At 49.0% G+C, this 18313-nt stretch overlaps 1 protein-coding gene across 2 annotated transcripts; it reads right to left on the bottom strand.

Annotated features, from left to right (window-relative positions):
* Positions 1-3874: 3874 nt before the first annotated feature.
* LRRC15 (leucine rich repeat containing 15) lies at positions 3875-15170 on the bottom strand. 2 transcript variants are annotated; one of them, XM_090275505.1, is made up of 2 exons: positions 15110-15170; positions 3875-7781 (listed from the first exon to the last, which is right to left on the bottom strand). In XM_090275505.1, exon 2 carries the CDS (start codon positions 7776-7778, stop codon positions 6024-6026), a length of 1755 nt encoding a protein of 584 aa, XP_090131631.1. In that variant the 5' UTR covers positions 7779-7781; positions 15110-15170; the 3' UTR covers positions 3875-6023. The 2 variants fall into 2 exon arrangements, 1 of the variants encoding a protein (XP_090131631.1); XR_016510663.1 differs by lacking the exon at positions 3875-7781 and adding an exon at positions 11019-11098.
* Between the last annotated feature and the right edge of the window lie 3143 nt (positions 15171-18313).

The following is an 18313-nucleotide window of genomic DNA, read 5'->3' on the forward strand; positions in this document are numbered from 1 at the left end:
TTCCTCCCCTGACCCTCACGTGGCCTGAGTATTCCCGGAATGTCACCCAGGTCACGGGAAAGCAGAGAATCTGGGTCAAGGCCTCTGAATATTACAAAATGACCCTGAACTGCTCCCGTACATAGGCAGATTGCCAGTGGGGCCAAAATCCATCTAAGGTCACAGGCTTGGCACTCTTAGGACCACCAGGGCACCCACTAGGCCACTCCAGGAGCGAGAACTGGGACCAGGGGTCCAGGCTCACACCCTTCTTTGCAAAAGGCCAGTCTGGTTCCCAGGAGCCAGAGCTCAGCTGAGATCCAGCCACAGGCACCTACTTGGATCTCAACACCAGGGGCAATTCTAAGAAGGTTGTGGGTTTATTGTTTGGTTTTATTTGTTTGTTTGTTTTTCTGTTTAAGAAACCAACTTTCTAAACCCTGAGTTAAAAGGGGGAAAGGGCTTGTGATGAATTTTAGCCTAATATGGAGATAAACATTTTCACCTTATCCTTGGGAGGTAGTGGTTTTCCTGTCTCTGGAGCTGTTCATACAGGGGCTGCAGAAGGAAGTGAAGAGCATGTATGTGTGCACATGTGCACACGTGTATGTGTGTCCAGGGTACAGAATGAAGAGATGACCTAGATAAGCAATCTAAGATCATTTTCAATATCCAGCTTCTACCATTCGAAGTACTCTCTTGGCTTTTAAACTTATTGTATGATATCAATATTTATGTCACTCTTTTTTAAATCCAGACTGCTTTTTTTTTTGCACATGAGCAAATTCCATCAGCCAAATTGCAAGGGCGTGATTGAGTGTAACAAGGAAGTGTTTTTTAAATGGAGACATGATACAAATCCACACTTTGGCTGAGAAAAATGGGAGCATGGAAGAGAGAGAGAGGCTGTGAACAAAATGCCCCCAGCCCTACCCTCAGTACCACCCAGGCTGTCAGGGGCAGGATGGCTGGGGGGTGGGGGGGGGCGGAATTGAGTGCACCTCTGAAAGAGACTCACAACTAGGCTAAGGGAACAGGTCCTTGAGGCAGCAACACAGGCTTCCAGAAAGAGAGTGTGTCTGCTTGTCAACGTCATGGTGAATAACAGATCTGGGTTTGAGTCCTGGCTCTTCAACTAGCCAGTCCTTACACAAGTTATTTAATCTTTACAAGTCTCTTCATTCTCGTCTGTGGAATGGTTGTGGCAGGGAGCCCAGGGAGGAGTGTGTGTGTACACACATGTGTCAAACTACAGATATGTGCAGCTGAAAGGACATGGATGTGTATGGAGGGAAGACTTGCATTAAGAACTCGAGAAACCTGTCTGAGCAGACAGATGCAATGGGTATGGAAGGACAACAAGGCCCTGTCCCTAATCATCCGAAAGGTCTAGCCTGTGATATAGTGAACACTCCACTGGCTACTGTAGGTCCAGCTGCCTGGAATAGGCTTCCATCTGGCAGAAGGGACCTATGAACTAAGAGATCCTGGGGAAATATTGTTTGAAGCCCCTTTCCTGGGTATGGCAATGGGCTACAGGAACAGTGGAGAGGATTGGCTTTCTCTTAAGAAATGGAGCTCCGCCAACAACTGTGACAGCCACTAGAACCTGGAGACCTGAAATAGTCCTGGGGTCACCGGGACACTGGGAGGGAGTCACCTTCATTCAGATGGTGTCTTCTGAGAGGCTCTGACTCTCTGAGCCTGGTGCTAAGCACTAATAGGAACCCAGAGATGCAGGGTAGTCCTCCCCACATCAGCCTGTGTGCATGTGCATGCATATGTATGCATGGGTACATTAAATGAATACTGAGTAAACTTTAGTGCCTTTCTGAGGACATAGAAGAAACTCCAGCCTGGGAGTCTGGAGGTCTGGTTGAGTGCAAGCTCACCCACTAGTTTACTTCCTATCTTGATCATACTTTCTTCATCAATAAAATGAGTTGAACCTATTCTTAAGGTCCCTCCAGTCACAGTGGCTTATAGATATCATTTATTATTTCATTTTTGCTCCCTACTCAATTTCCAAAGACCTTTTCCCAGCCCAGAATCTATTCTCTGTGAGGGGCACACACGTGACAGGAGTAGAATTACCAGGTGTGAGATCCCATAGCCAAGACATCCATAGGAGAGCATGTATTCTGTGTATACCATTTATTGTTGATTCTGTACACCAAATTTGTTACAAACAGTATCCAGTAAAGACAGAGCCCCAGCAAAGATGGATCCTGAACCCTGCCCACCAGGGCTCACAGTCTACAAAACCCCAGAGGCCTAGAAATCTCTAAATGCATCACCAAGCTCTTAGGAATATTTGCAATGATTCTCTAAGTGAGGCAAACATGATCTGCTTTTGAAGGAGCATGACGGCAATGGCTGATGGGAAAAATCTATTTGTAGGTGAAGGAGACAACTCAGACTGGGAAGAGTCTGGCCTGGAGAACACCTGCCTACCCCCTCTGAAATGGTTTCCTCCCCAAAACACATCCACCTCCCCAACAACCCAAATTCAGTTCTGACTGTGGGATCCATGGGCTGAATTCTCTGAGAGGTTTGCAGCTAAAGACTGGGATACATCCACTACCTATTTACCAAACCTAGTCATCTAGTTTATCTCTACCTGTCTGTTCTCCAAAAGCTTCCTGAGTTTAGAAATAGATTCCTGAAACTGCTCTACACTGATATCTGGAAGGTCGTGAAAAGTGTTGTTGCCCATGAAGAGTTCTGAGAATTGTGTTGTGCCTTTAAATTCTAAAGAAGGAGACAATATACACAGAGCCCAACAATTTCCATGAGAGGGACCAGTTTTTCTTTAATGGATGAATGAGCTAAATGTTTCCCTATGTTTACAAAGCTTTTGATCTACACAGTACCAAGTGAGGTTTTAGTGGCTAAGACTCTGGGGAGCAATGGGAGAGTGACTCCCATTTTCTTTGGTTTAATGATGAAAAAGCCCAGGACAGGCCAAGAGGTCTTGTACAAAGTTTAAAGAGAGAAGAAAAACCCACACATATTGAATAATGTTGCAGAAGAACGGCAGTTTTAGACTCTATCACAAGGAGATAAGCTGGTACTCATACACAGGGGTGTTGTGAGGGTTAAAAAGAAAATGCTTTAAAGGGTAACTATGCACAGTAAGTATTTTTGAAAAACAGTTGTTTTAACTGGATTTTATTATCTTTTCTCCAACACTGACCCACCCCTCACTCTGATTGTAGGCTACTAGTACTGGCAAGCTGACCTAGAAGCCAGTGAGTAGAGAGGGAAAATGACATGAGCTCTGTGACCTACCTCAACTTTGTGTGGTTGAGGTGAGGATGGGGAGTGGCCAAGTGACTCACTCCAGCACTGAGAAGTGAGCAAATGCATTGTCCTGTTGGAAAGAAAACTGCCCAGCTTTTCTGGCAGCTCCCTGGCCAGAAAACATGGTTCAGAGAAGCCAAAAGGTCTGTCAAGGAAGAGGAGGCTGGATAGCTCCGTCCAATCCACTCTGATGCCAGAAAGGAACAGGCAAGCTCAGAAGGTCATATAAAGGTTCTACTATCCCCACCTGGTGTACTCCTGGGTGAGGTCATCTGAGCCCAGCTGCCCTTGGGCCAGCTTTGGCCTGGGACGCATATCGATATTGTGGGCCAGAGAGGAAAGTACTCCAATGTCGTAGCCAATGCTGGAAGTACCCAGGGGTTCCGGGTTCAGATTGGCAGGACGCAGTGGATGAAGAGGACTCCTTCCTCACCTCTCTGCCACCACTGGCCCACTTGTGCTTTTGCACAATGAGATATTGGAGCCAAGCAATAAGGAGCACCTTGAGGAATACAGTGCCAAACCATGCTTCTTGTCTGAGACAGAGAAGGCTGAACTTCTTTCTTTTGACTCAGGATCTATACAGCAGACTACCATCAGCAGAATGATGCTCATGCCCCAAGCTCTGAGCTCACTCCCTTTTAGGCCCCAGCGGGCCTTGGTACCAGTTGCTACAGATATTTTGAAAACATTTCAAGACCTAGATTTACCCTGGGGACATGATGTCTTTTGCTTCTGACAAGCCCTATCTCTCCCAGATTCCCTGGAACAGAGTAAAAAGCTACTAAGAGTGGTAGTCCTTGCGCACATCTTTTCTGGGACCCTTTTTGTTAGGGACCTGTCAGCATCATTCTGCTAAGGCCAGAGGAGATTTCTTACTTGTCTTATGGGGCAGAGGAAACCAGTAAAAGCCAGTCAGGATTAATGGCAGATTTCCAAATCTTTATAGTGTTGGTTATAGTTCTTTCCTGGGCTGACGTGGACACCCAAAGTTCTCCATTTAGAACTTTTACTTCTAAATTGGTAGACCAGTTGTCCACAGAAAGATATTCATCATCATGAATATAATTTTTTTTTTTTTTTTTTTTACCAGTGTGAATATGTACGCAGAAGGAAGGGTGGCAAGGGTCACTATTCCTACAACTGTAACTCAAGGGGAGAGTAACCTTGGACTAAACAACTCTCACAACCAGACCATAGGCAAGAGTTCCTCCCAAGAGCCCCCTGACCCAGAATGATCTATCTGCATATCCTGATGTTTTCTGTTATACATAAGGATTCTGAAGTTCAGTTTTTAGTTGACTGTAATGTTGATGGAGAATTTCACCACCACATTAGAGGGATTGCTGGGTTCCATTACACTTGGCTGTTCAATTAAAGGATCTCATCTCTGAAGTATTTCACTTCCCCCAAATGGAGAGTGAAAATTAAAAACAGATATAGACATATCATGCCCATAAAAGGTCCAGGCAGAAGGGCCTCCAATGAACGGCAGACAGCTTGTTGGCAGGGAAGGGCGTGTGGTTGTGTGATCCTCTACAGTTGAGATACTTCTGACCTGGCCCATCTGGCTGCCTCAGGGTCTGGGGATTTAATAAAATCTTCTGTCCAGGCCAGAATGTACCCACATCTTCTCCTCCACCCCTGCCAGCTGGGCATTTGTGAGGGCTGACTGTGGGAAGAGGACAGCGGAGGGCCCATCCTGGTCCATGAGGAGCCAGTCCGCAGGGAAGTCCATGCCATTGCCATAAGCCCCAGTCTTCTCCAGTAAAAGCCCAGGATAAAGGATACGGGTGATATCCTCTTTCTCAATCTGGACACTGATTACAGGGTGTGTACAGTTGGTGAGAATCCATCAAACTACACTTTCATGCTCCTACTTTTCTGTATTCATGTTATCCTTCAATAAACAGTTAAAAGAGAAAAACCCTAGGGGAAGATACAAGGACTCCCAGGTACCAGGCTGCTTTCTCTATCCAGTACCGATAAGCTGATTTAAGCGTTTTTTAGGGGTCAGAAGTTCTACAAGATTTTATTCCTTAAAGGACTAAAAATTTAAAAGCGAAGTTTGCAGGTTGGAAATATCATTCTATAAAAGGCTGAACTGGTTGCACTGGGGCCTTTCTTCCTTTTCCAGATTAAAATCACAAGAGAGATGCAGATGATAGCTCTGTCTCCAGGAACTGAGCAGCATCATTTTCCCCTTTCTCTTTCATAGCATCCTGAAAGCCAGGCTGCTTGGTGGCTCTTAAGAAACCAGCTAAATGGTTTGAAACCTTCTTTCAGGAGCAGGAATTCAAAGGAGAGTATCATTTAAGTGACAGGATAGAGCCATGCCACAAACAAGAGGAGCAAAAGAAGGGAAATCAACTTACAGAATACTTGGGAGAGAAGCTGTCCCAGTGGAGAACTATTTCCACAAAGTGAGTCTACAGAGGCCAGCAGGGGTGCAGGCACAGGGAAGGTTGTTCTCAGAGGAGAGCTGGTGAGGCTTTGGAGGAGGGGCTTTCTTCAAGGAAGCCCAGGGATGTGAACTGGAAACCTTGCAGGGTTGGATCTCCCTGGGGGTTAGAAGGTCCTGCAAGAGCGGGTCAGGAAAAGGTGAGGGTGCCTTCTGCTCAGGGACCAGAGAGAGGGAGCAGGGGATGGCTCCATGGACCCAGGGGTGAAGGTCAAAGGATGAAATATCCAGATTCTCCAGCAGTTCCACCATTCCCCAGCCCTGCCTCCAGCCTGCCTCTTTAACACTCATTGGGTGCCTTCATCTGCATCAGGACTGCATGGCTCCTCTTCTTACAGCAGCAACAGCAGATGCAGGCAGCCAGGGAGCAGGCCAGGGCAATGGTGCCAATGACAATGGCAGCAATGGCCAGCCCTCTCTGGGCCCTGGTCATGCCCCATATGGTGCGGTCACCGGCGGAGTCGATGGTGGTCAGATCAGTGTAGTCCTGCATGGGGCTGATGAACTCAGTGGTGGAGGAGATGGAGGTAGATTCAGGGTAGCTGGGTGTGTTTGGGTACTGTGGTGTTTCAGGGTAGCTGGGCACCTCAGTGATCACTGGAACCTGGACACTGGGGACAGCAATGTTGATGCTGACGATGATGAGGGACTGGCCTCGGACATTGGCTGGGCTGAAACACACTGGGAGGGCGTCTGTCCCCAACCTGGACTTGTTGAGCAAGAGCCAATTGCGGAGTGGAAGGATGTCTGAGTCACACCTCCAGGGGTTGTCATAGAGCCGAAGCTCACATAGGTTCCCCAGGTGGTTGAAGATGCCCAAAGGCAGGTTTTCTAGCTGGTTGTTCTGCAGCTGGATGGTCATGAGGCCATTGACACTAGCGAAGATGTTCCCTGGGAGCTGTCTGAGGCGGTTGTTCTGCAGGGAGATGTTCTGCAGGTTGGTCAACATACGGAAGACATTCCCATCCAGCTCCTGCAGCGCATTGGTGTGGAGGGACAGCTCCTGCAGCTCTGCCAGCCCGCTGAAAGCACCAGGGGAGATGTGGCCGATCTGGTTGCGACTGAGGATCAGGACCTGCAACTGGCGAAGGTTGCTGAAGACATTGTCAGGTAGAGAAGTGAGGTGGTTGTCATAGAGCCAAAGCTCACGAAGGTTGTGCATGGGCCCAAAGACCCCTGGAGAGAGCTCCTTCAGGGAATTCCCAAAGAGTGTGAGACGGTTGAGCTGGGGCATCTGCATGAAGATGCCAGGGGGCAGCATAGAGATGTGGTTGTTGGACAGATAGAGCTTCTGGAGGTTACGGTTGTTGTGGAAGAGGCCAGGGGAGAGCACACCAATCTGGTTCTGCTGCAGGGCCAATTCCTGAAGGTTGCCCAGCCCATCAAAAGTGCCCATGGGGATGTCTGAGAGCCTGTTCTCACATAGTCGGAGGACCTGGAGGTTGCCCAGGCGCTGGAAGACCCTGGGCGAGAGGTGGGTGAGGCTATTCTTGCACAGATTGAGCTTATTGAGGACCACCAGGTGGTCAAAGACGCCGTCAGGGATGTATTCCAAGTAGTTGCCATGCAACTGCAGCTCCTTGAGGTTGCTGAAATGGGAGAAGTGCATCGGCTGAATCTGCACCAGCTGGTTGCTGGACAGAAGGAGAGACTCAAGGCTGTCCAGGCCAAGGAAGAGGTCAATAGGCAGAACCTGAAGCTTGTTGTTGGCAAGGCTGAGGTAACGCAGTGAGCCCAGGTTGCGGAAGGCACCAGGCATGATTTGGGACAGCTCATTCTTCTCAATCCTCAGGGCGATGAGGGCCGAGATGTTGAGGAATGGGGATTCATTGAGTTCGGTGATGTGCGTGTTGAGGATCTGTAGGCTCATGGCATTCCAGGGCAGAGGGGTGGGCACTGCCACAATGCGCGCCCCGGTGCACTCCACCTGGGAGGCCCTGGAGCAGGTACACTCACTAGGGCAGCCATAGTAGGCCAACCCTGCACCCCAGACTTGGCAGCCCACAAACAAAAGGAGATAGTGTTTCAGTGGCATGACCTGCGCAAGAAGGGAGAGCACATGAGTCAGGGTCATAGCATCAACACTACAGCTAGTTTTAAGCCAAAACTAGTTTTGGTACCAAAAACTAGCTTGCCTTTGAACCCCATCACCACATATCCAACTTATGCTCTCTATGGTCTAGCCAGCAAGTCTTTTCACCTTCTGCTATGCCTTCCTACTTCCATGCCTTTGCCCAAGAAATTCCCCCCACCAGGAGTACTCTTCATCCTCATCCAAATCTTTCTCAAACTTCCAAGTCTAGCTCAAAAGCAGTCACTTCCAGGAAGCTTTCCCAGATTCCATGAGTCAGCATTAGCTACCCACCATCTAGGTGGTCTTCCCAACCTCCATTGTGGCCCACAGCACAGCCAGCTCTGAATGACATTTGTTTCCAACTGTCTCCTTCACTAGTCAATAAGCATTTCAAGGGCAGGGACATTCATCTTTCATCAATACAGGTTCCTTAAGGCAGGAACAGTATCTTATCCACCACTGTATCCCCCAAGCACCTGAATTTGCCATTTGAACAAAGTTCCTCAGGAGAGACAGAGAGGAAATAATAATAAATAAATGGGGCCTGAACCTGGGGAAAGCTATTAAGGCCATAAACATGGTGGCCTGACAGGAAGAACCATAGCAGCCCACAGAAACAGGAGCATGCTGCTGATCTAGTAGAAAAGACCACAGGAAGCTGGGCTTTTCTTCTCCCTGGGCCCGCTCCTCCCCCACCCCACCCCATCCGCACCTCACTCTATCCCTACTGCCAACAACCTGTCTCTGTTAACCTTTGTTAATATGTTTCATGTGTGCTTCATCTATGTTTATTTCAAACAGCCTTCCCAATAAAATGAAATTCTCTGCACCACTTCCCATCTCACTGGAAGAGGCTGTTGCGACTCAGCCAATGCCTGCGGTCTCCCTTCTAGGGACTAGTGCACAAAGACACACTGAGTGGTCTTGAGTAAGTCCCCCAAACTTAGGATGTGCTTTGAGCTAAAAGATGGTAGGTCCAGATGCTGCTGTAGGCAAGGTGGTGATCTGGGAATAAAGTCAAATTCACACATGTTTGGTGTTTGAGGTCAGGGATAATGATCATTTTATATACATATAAAATGTATACAACATGGAGACATGGGACATGAAGACTGGTCCCTGCACTGAATAGCTAAGGACCACTATCCAGTTGTTTGACCTTGAATGAAGTGGGAGGCCTCCTAGCTCACCTTCATCATCTGTTGAGTGGGGATAGTAATCTCTGACCCCTCTTGAGGCTGTTGTGAGGAGCAAATGGGAGACTGAATATGAGTTTGTCCTGTGCAGATGTGTGCAGTTGTTCCAAGCTCATGCACAATATCAAGAAGGTCTCAAAGTGCTTCTGATCTTGGTATTTTTAGTCCAGGGACTAAAGATTTCTGTGTGTATGTATAGAATCTATACTTCCTATCTGAGGTTCAAAGGGATCTCTAACTCACAGAGGGTTAAGAACTGCTAATCATGCATTCCCATCATTTTATGGGGAATGTAGGAAGCAGGGAAACCAAGGCCCATAGAGTTAAGCCCGGAGTACCAGGTTCTTGGGTGAGTACTTTGACTGTTCAGGCAGTGCCTCTCCTTTTTAATGAGCAAAAACCCTGAGTCAGAGGAAGGAATTTTAGATGAAAGCATATAAGGCATTAACTGGCTGGGTGGAGAAGGTACTTCTCTAGTTTCAATTTGTTCCCCGAACTCATAGAGTCCTGAGTCTGGCCCGTAACTCAAAATAATCCAGGCTTCTCAGTCTGGCTTCAGCTCAATGTACCCCTGTTCTGCCTTCCAATAAGCTTGCTCTGAGGGCAAAACCCACTCACACCTTGATTTTCATTCATTCACAGCCCATTAGAGCCCTGCCCTTCTGTACTTTTGCATTAAGGGTTCAGTAAATTATGTAGAACAGCGGAGAAAAGCAAGAAAGAATAATAACTTGGCCAATGAAGTTTAGTGCAAAGAAATGGGGCTAGATTAAGCTACGGACACATCTAAAAAGGAGAACTTACGTAGACAAATATCAGGTCCAGACTTGAGAACAGAAAATAAACAGCCTAAACAGGGGGCACAGAAAAAGTGACTCAGCATCCATCCCAGGAGAAAGACTTATTGATGGTAACAAAAAATGAGACAGCCCATAAAAGGTAATGTGATCTTAGACTGCATTAATAGGAGTATTAAGTGTAGAACAGAGAAGGTTATGGTCTTACTCTACACTGCCCTGATTAGGCCACATCTCTAGTGCTGTGCTCAGTTCCACCCTGAATTTCAAGAAGGGCAGTGACAAACTGTTCTCTCAAAGGCCTTTGATGGTAAGTGGGCTGGAAACCAGAACATCCCCTTGGAGTGACTTAGAAAAGGTGATGCTCTAATTGCTCCTGGTGGCATGCTAGGTAGCCCTTATTTATAATATATACCCCTATATCCAGTATGCTTCAAAAAGGTGTCACAGCCCAAGTGTCAGAGAGTTGAGCACTAAAATTAAATGCTCACAAGCTGGCAAGCCCAGGGCAGCCTCTGTCAAGTTTTCCCATCTGTAAATGAGGGTATGGATGAGGTCCCCTCTGAGGACCCATCTCAGGCTGTCCTTGAGCCTGCACTGCCCATCTAGGGAGGGGGCATCAGCTAGCCCCAGGAAGGGCCCGCGACAAGGCAGGGAGAAGGAGGGAAGAGATGATTCCCTATGGGAACAGAGCCACTGTTGTTGAAAACTGCAAGAATTTGCAGATTTTCCCTTTTATAAATCCTCATGTATGCAGAGCCCACCCCAGGCAGCAGTTTCCTGTTTTCCAGCGCTTGTTACTGCCACAGCCAGTACTGACAGCTCCAAAGGACCTCCAGAGCCCACTTCAACCCAGCTGCAGAGTCCTCAGGGGAGGGAGGGGCTGAAAAACTGGGGCTGGAGAGCTAGTGAGGCCCTGGGATTCTCAGTGAGCGTTGCAGGCGAAAGCGGCAGCCCGAGGCCCTCGGAAGCCCAGCACGTAGCAGCCTAATAACCCACGCCGCCCAGTGCCGCTTGGCAGCCATGACGAATGCCCGTTAAAGACCCACAAAGCTGGTCTAATTACACCCTCCTCTTCCAGGCAGCAGAATGCATCCGCAGTCACTGCAGGGACTCGGTCCAACCCCTGTTCTGGGAGGGGGCACAGCCTGGCGTCTGTCGCAGGCTGGGGAATTCAGTGAGCTGAGTAGACAGAGAGCTCACCTGGGCACTTTGACGCGGCCCCTCCCCAGGAGTAGAAGAGCTGGGAGCAGGCACTGCGGCTGTGGGTCTCTTCAGCAAGGACAGCCTGTGATTCATGAACAAACACATAATTAGCCTCGAAGCCCTGAACTTGGTTGGTTGGTGGGTTGGGACTTCTGGGGTTTAATACCATCATTCACGTTCCCTAAACACGAAGTTCCCTGGGAGGAGGTGGCTTCTGTCAATGCCACAGAGTAAAGCTTGTGGAAAGAGCCCAGAGATGAATGTGCTACTCTGGTCTTGATGATGAGTTTGAGTGTGAGTCTAGGCAAATTCTCCAGGCCTGTTTCCCCTTCTGTAAAGATTTCCAAGCTCTGATATCTTCTGATTGGAGACAGAAGGGAGATTTGACCTAAAGCCCCATCATTCTCTTCATCCTCTCTTCCTTACAGGCCACACCAAATGGCCAGCAGTGCCGTCTGGCCCAGCCCCACCTTCATGCCAAGGTTGGGGGAACTTGTACCCATCTTCCAGGCCCACCTTGTGCCAGGCAGGGCAATACCACTTGTTAATTGGTGCATCTTCACAGAGCCAGTAACCATTTCACAGTACCTGGATGCTGAGAGAGGCCTTAAGGAGCCTCTGGTCCTGGCCCCTCCCAATGCACCTGGGGAGACTGAGGCCTAGAAAGGGGATCTCCCTCCCTGGCCTGTGCCCTCTTCCCACCAAGGTCTCCCTAAACATGACCTCATCTACAGTGAGATGTTACTCTGTCCAGCTGGCCAAGATGACAGGTTTGGAATTGTTGAGGGGTGCCTCCTCCCCTCACCCCGCCAGCCAGTGTCCGCCTTGGTCAACCTTCTCATAGGTTGCTTAGTCCCAAGGGCACGGACTGATTGGGAGGCTCAGTGCATCCAGACCTCTCCCCGTCCCTCGCTAACTGGGGCAACTGCTCCCTCCCCCAGACCAATTCGCAAAAGTCATCTGGAAGTGCCTGGGAAGCTTGCTTGCTTCATAGAACTGACCTCACAGAGTTGTAGCCATGAGGATTAAATGAGTTAATACATGTAAAGCCTTTAGATTTGTTCTTGGCACAAAAATGAGTAGAGTAAATGTTACTTACAATTATTGTTCATTGTTCATTCTGCTGTGGAGTGAAATCAAGGCCTCTGGAGGATCCACCCACAGAGATCCCAATCCCCAGGTCTGAAGAGCCCAAGATCCAGCAAGACCTCACACATTTAACAAATTCCCCAGATGACTGTAATGAAGATGTCTGCGGTCCACACTCAGAAGCACCACTCAAGGCCCAGGCCAGCTGGGACCCCATGCTCATGGCTTGCATCATTTACTGCCAAGAACAGAGAGATTGACCTGGGATCAGAAAGGCTGAACATCAGGCCCCAGGCCTGGCCAGTTCCCTGTATCAATATTTCCTCCAGTGGTCCTTTCTGCATTCCCATCAGGAATCCAGGCTTTGTGCTAAATCAAGCCCAGCAGTAGAAGTTGCTTTCAGAGGCAGAGCTTAGAGCTCGGAGTATTAGAGGTGAAAGGGCCTTTTAAGACTATCTGGTCAAACCATGTGGTCATTTTGTATATTGGAAAACTAAGGGACCCCAGAAGGAGGAGGGGACTTGCCCAAGGTCACACTTTCAGTTGAAGACTCCTGATGCCCAGATCAGAGCTCTAGCTGAACCTCTGAACCTCGTCACAAGCCTTAGGATCTTGTCAGCCATGTGTCTGGCAGTGCCTGGAAGGGGACTAGAGGTGGCTTTGCTCCCTCCATTCCAGAATGACCTCTGGCTCATATACAATCCACCCTCCCAGCAGTTTGAGCAAAGGTCCAGCTGCTAGTAGCTCTCCCAACTCCCAGGGTATATGGTTTGAGGGATGTTATTCCTTAGAGCTACTCTGATGTTTGTGTTTGCTCAGTTTCACCAGAGTGGCCTGGAAGTGGAGGAAAGAAACAGAAAGGGTCACCAGAGGAGCTGATCTCAACACACAGCCCCATTGAAGGTAGTACCCAATTTAGGAATGCTGTACCCCAAACACAAAGCATCTCAGATCCCCAAGGGAATACTGGCCACACCCTCATTCCCCACCTAAATTAATTGTTGACTCCATCTCTGATGACCTTTCAAAACCAAAATGTTTTTCACTTGTTTAAAGAAGAAAATGAGTAAGAGAAAGCAAGTCCTTTCCAGCCCCAGGGTTAGAAAGAAGAGAGAGGGTTTCCTGCAGAGGCCCAAGTAGCACTGTAATTAGCTTGGCAAAAGCAGCAGGAGATACTGGCAAACTTGGCAGCTGAGCAGGGAGAAGTTTCCACTCAGGGCTTTTATTAAAGAAGACATGGGTGACAGCTCCTTCTCAGGGGGCCCAAATTAGATAAAAATGGATCAGCCCCTTATTAAAGTATCTCGGAAATGGTTTCTAAGTCCTGTGTCCCAGGAGTCAAGGGAGGCAGTGAAACCAGAAGCTGCAGCCCATCTTCTGTGGTCAGAGTTTAGGGCAGCAAATTGCCATGTGTAATCCCAGCCTCCGAGTGTTTGATGGCAGGACTGACTTGGGACAACTTCTCTCCCATCTCTTCTTATTTCTCTACATCTGGATATACTCCCACCTGGGCCCCATCCTCACCCACTCCATTTACTGAGCAAGCCCAGGTAGCATCCCCTGGACCTGGGGAGAACTTCCCATGGGTACCCTGACTTTCTGCTCAGACCCCTCTGCCCTGGCCCGACCTCCCTCACATGCTGGTCTCGTCACTGCAGAGCCAGCTCAGCTGACTCAGGACCACAGGCTCTGAATGTATCCCAGATGTTCAGTTGATGTGGAGTAAAAGAAATGACAGCCATTGAGAGAATTTCTAAATTAGGAGCCAGTGGCACCAGCACATCATCTGAAGGCAGCCTCAGGTAGGGTGATACAGTCCCAGATAATCCCAAAGGAGAAGCAGGAGTGTGGCAGACAGGCATCCCAGCACCTTCAGAAGGGTGATGTGCCATCCAAGAGAGACTTGCAGCCTGCCTGCACGTACATACGTGGCCCTGGGTGGGCTCTGGGAAGTTTTGGTTTTCCACTGTTGGTTTCTTGGCTCTGCTCCTGCCTCTGCATTTGAGCAGAGATGCTGGTAAAGGTACAACGGTCACAGTTTTTAAAAATCTTTACCCAAGAGGTGAAAGGGGAAAGAGAGAAAGGGAGAAAGAGAAGAGAGAAACATCAATGTGACAGAGAAGCATTGACTGGTTGCCTTCCATTCATGCCCAGACTGGGGATCAAACCTGCAACCCAAGTATGGGCCCTGAACGGGAATCGAACCCGCGACCAACTGAGCCACGCTGACAGGGCACAACAGTCACAATTTGGTATGCGCAGCACCCGCATCAAATCCACCTCCAGCTCCGACTCTCCCTGATCAAAGCCAGCAGCCTCAGCCACGCTCAGACACTGGCTAACAAGAGGGTGAAGCTGCCAGAACTGGGTCGCCTAACCCCCACACAAACTTAGAACCCGGAGCAATTTTGAGCCCACAGCTGAATTCCAGACTGGAAAACCAGACACCAGCACATCTGCTTTTGTAGCAACTGTAAGTAAGTATGAAAAGAGGACAGATCCTCGTCTGAGAGAACCCCATGAAGCAATCCAGTAAGTGCCAGGGAGGAGGACCTGGGTTCCAATAACCCCAATCTTAAGAGAAACTCTCCCACCAATGCAGCTAGTATCAGAAAGAGGTAACTCATTGGGTAACTGGGTGCGATAATTTGGTCAACTTTCAATGTGTCTTGCCGGTCTTTAAAACGTCTTCTCAGCCCCCACGCCCACCCCCGGGTTGACAGCGTGGGACGGTAAGGGCACATGAAGGCCGGCCGTGGATCCGCAGGAGGGGCTGGCAGCCCCAGATGCTCTGGAAAGTGGGTGGACAGGCTATGCACCTCTCCAGCGCAGGCTCTACCTGGCGGCGTTGAGAGCACCCCCAAGCACCACTCCAGCCCTGCCCCTTCTGCAGTCGCTCCCCAAGGGAGCGGGGTCAGCCGAGAGTGGAGGTGGGGCGGGACAGCCAGGTCTTTCCAGGCTGGCAGGAGGGACGGGGAGAGATAGGGCCGGCCCGCCCACTTACCAACAGCGCGGTGCCCGCCCGCCCACCGTCGACCAGAGGGAGCCGGAGCGGAGGACGTAGACGGCTTAAGGCTGCAGCATAAGTGCTGCTCCCGGTCGTTCCCGGTATTTAAACGGTCCCCGGGCGTGAGTCACTGCAGGGGGCAGTGTCGGCGGTGGAGGGGAGGGACAGCCGCGGCACTGCAGCGCCCCGACGGGCAAGGACAGCCCGCACCACCAGGGGAGCCATACCTGCGTGCTTAAGTGGAAGGGGTTTTCTTCTTCTGCCACATTAAAAAAAAATTTTTTTTATTGTGTTTTTTCCATTACCATTTATCCCCCTTGTACCTTCTACCCCTCCGCCACAATCGCCACACTGCTGTCCATGTCCATGAGCCCTTTTTTCTTTTTGCTCGATTCCCTCCACCCCCTAAAGCTCACCCGCCCCTCTACCCCCAGAGCTGTCAGCCTGCTCTCTGTCTATGCACTTTTTTATTTTTTTAAAGAAGGCATTTTCATCTCTTCTCTTTTCCTCCAATGTTTCTTTTGGATTCACTGCACTGGCCATAGTGGCTGAAGAAAAGAATTGTGTGGCTCTAGAAAAGGCATTCATTCTTTTTTTTTTCTCTGAAGCTATATTCAAAAGTAATTTCAAATTTACAGAAAACATACAAGAATAATACAAGGAGCACTCCTATTTGCTTAACCCACTTCACCTATTGTTAGCATTTTGGAAAAATCATTTAATTCCAAAGAAAAAGACCTTCAGTGTCCCTCCTGAAAACAATGTTTCAGTTCTCTTCTGATATCATCCAATGTACCCTCACTGTCTCCTCATACACAGAGCAGTCAAGGGGCATATTTGAGATGAGGGGCTCCCTGTGCTCTTCACCCTGGGTAGGAGCCCCTGCCCTGCCATCCCTGTAAGGGACAAGAAACCACGTCTATTCCTGGTATCACCAAGAGGGCTGGGGAAGAGGAAAATAAAGTCATAGTTGGAGGGAAGACATATCTCTGCTTCTCCATAAAGAAGGAGCCTCAGCTAGGTATGAGCTGCATTTAACCAAGCCACCTGCCCTCCCCTGGCTCAGTTTACCCTCTCAGCGAACTGGGGAGAGTGACTTTTACACACAGTGCCTCATGGAATGCCAAGAGCCTTAATTAATGTTTGTACCATGCTTTGAGACCTGTGATGAAAGGAAAACATCAAAGTGCATAGTGTTATTACTGAAACAGTCATTTGGGTGGCTTGCCATGGTCAAGCCCTAGTGCCTGAATCATGCCACATGCCTCCTCACTGTGGCAGCATGATTCAGAGCCAGAAACAAAAAGTGCCCTGTCCATGAGCCCAAGTGACACGTGCCCAAGAGGGTTAGGCGCTGCTTGGAGTAGGTCTCCATACCGCTCCCAGTCCAAGCTCTTCAACCCAGTCTCCTTCCAAGTAATATCCCACATGGAGAACAACTTCCTTCTTATTACCTTGGTATCTCCACATCCTAAAACTGGGGTGTTGAACTGCATTTTAATAGAACCTGCAATAATAAGAGTATCCCCTCTTTACCTTCTTTCCTTTCTTTTGAATATTACATGCAGCCAGTCTGTGCCAGGTCCTGTGCTAGGAGCTGTGTAAAACGCAGGAATGAATCAGAGACATTTATTGCCCATAAAGAACTGACACTCACTGGGAAGGGAGGAAGACTTGACATTGATGAAGCACCCACTGTGAACGGGAGAGCCACATTTATACATCATTTCATCTATACCAAGTTTCTCAACCTCATCACTATTGATGTTTGGGGACAGAGAAGCTTTTGTTGTGAGCAGCTGTCCTGTGTATTGTAAGATGCTTAGAGCATCCCTGATCTCTACCTACCAGATACCAGTAGCATCCCTCCCAACCAAAAATGTCTCTGGAGAATCAAACAGACAAACACCAGGTCAAGACCTCCAAATAATTCTGTGAGTGGGAGTGATAGCCCTTATTTTACAGATAGGAAAACTGAGGCCCAAGGCAGTTAACTAATGTCCCCAAGGTCACACACTAAGTGACAAAACCAGGATTCAACCCCTATCCTGTGCATTGATTGTATACTGTTTAAACCACCGTTGCCATGTTGGGTGCTCCCATGCACATACCTACTACAGATGGAAGAGAGGCTGTGCAGATTGAGGACTGTGAGGTTACTGGTAGAACCTTCCTCAGGTTGAAACATGTGGGTGCATTTGAAGGGCTGGGGCTTGAGTTTCGTGTAGAAGGTGGCCTCAACAGATGAGGGGGACCTGGAAATATGGGGGGAGTGAGTTAAGAAAAATCATTGAATCACAGCAAGAAGGAAGGAGGGCTCTGGACCAAAGACCGAGTTCGGCTGGAGCCCAAGTATGTGGCAGACTTCATTGGGGAGGTCTGGAATAGCTCCCTCAGGAATGCAATGTCCCTCCGCAGGCAATAGGGAGCCAACGAAGGTTTTAGAGGAGGGGGAGAGGCATAGTCAGAGCCAGACTGCAGGAAGTGTAGTATGGCAGGGCGTCCATGTTTCACAGAGGACCCTAGGATGCCCACAGGGCATATAGTTTTCAAAGCACTCCTGTCGTCCTCTTTGGTCCTCATGATAGGACATGAATTTCAATGCAGTAACCAGATCATGCAGGAAGGACCATGTTCCCAGACTGAGGGTAGCTGTGGGGTTTCAGCTATAAGACCTCTGAGTTTCAGGTCACTGAGACCTGCTCTTGCATTAGGAAGGACATTCTCTCCCACAGAGGAAACAAAATGGCCCCAGTCAGCCCCCAGAAGTGTGATCTATTATTGGTAAAAGTAAAAGCCTGATTCACCACCTGCAGGCCCTGAAAACCTCAGGGCTCACTTTCTAGTTCCCCACTGGGAGAAGCAGAAGGACCAGGGTTGCCTCTTCCAGGGTTGCCCCACTGGGAGAAGCAGAAGGGCCAGGCTTCAGAGAACTCTGATCCCTCCCACTGGCACATGTTTCTCTAGTTTAGTTAATAAGCACAGAATCTAGGGAAGTGGGAGTCATGTGAAATAACCTCCCCAGTGGGGAGGAAATCCTTTCATAGCACCCTTGAGATATGGAATTGTGACCCTGCTTGGTCCACACCAGGGGTGAGCTGGGCAGTATCACAGGATGAGGTCCCCTGGTAGACTGGCAGAATAAAAAAGATGGAGAACACCCAGGGTTGGCAAAAAAGTGGTACTTCTTATTGATGGGAA

This window comes from Furipterus horrens, unplaced genomic scaffold (assembly GCF_987537825.1).
Source record: "Furipterus horrens unplaced genomic scaffold, mFurHor1.1.pri manual_scaffold_1, whole genome shotgun sequence".
Taxonomy (NCBI): domain Eukaryota; kingdom Metazoa; phylum Chordata; class Mammalia; order Chiroptera; family Furipteridae; genus Furipterus; species Furipterus horrens.

Excerpts from the sequence above, each read along its gene's own strand:
- LRRC15 (XM_090275505.1), bottom strand. The coding sequence starts at position 7,778 with ATGCCACTGAAACACTATCTCCTTTTGTTTGTGGGCTGCCAAGTCTGG.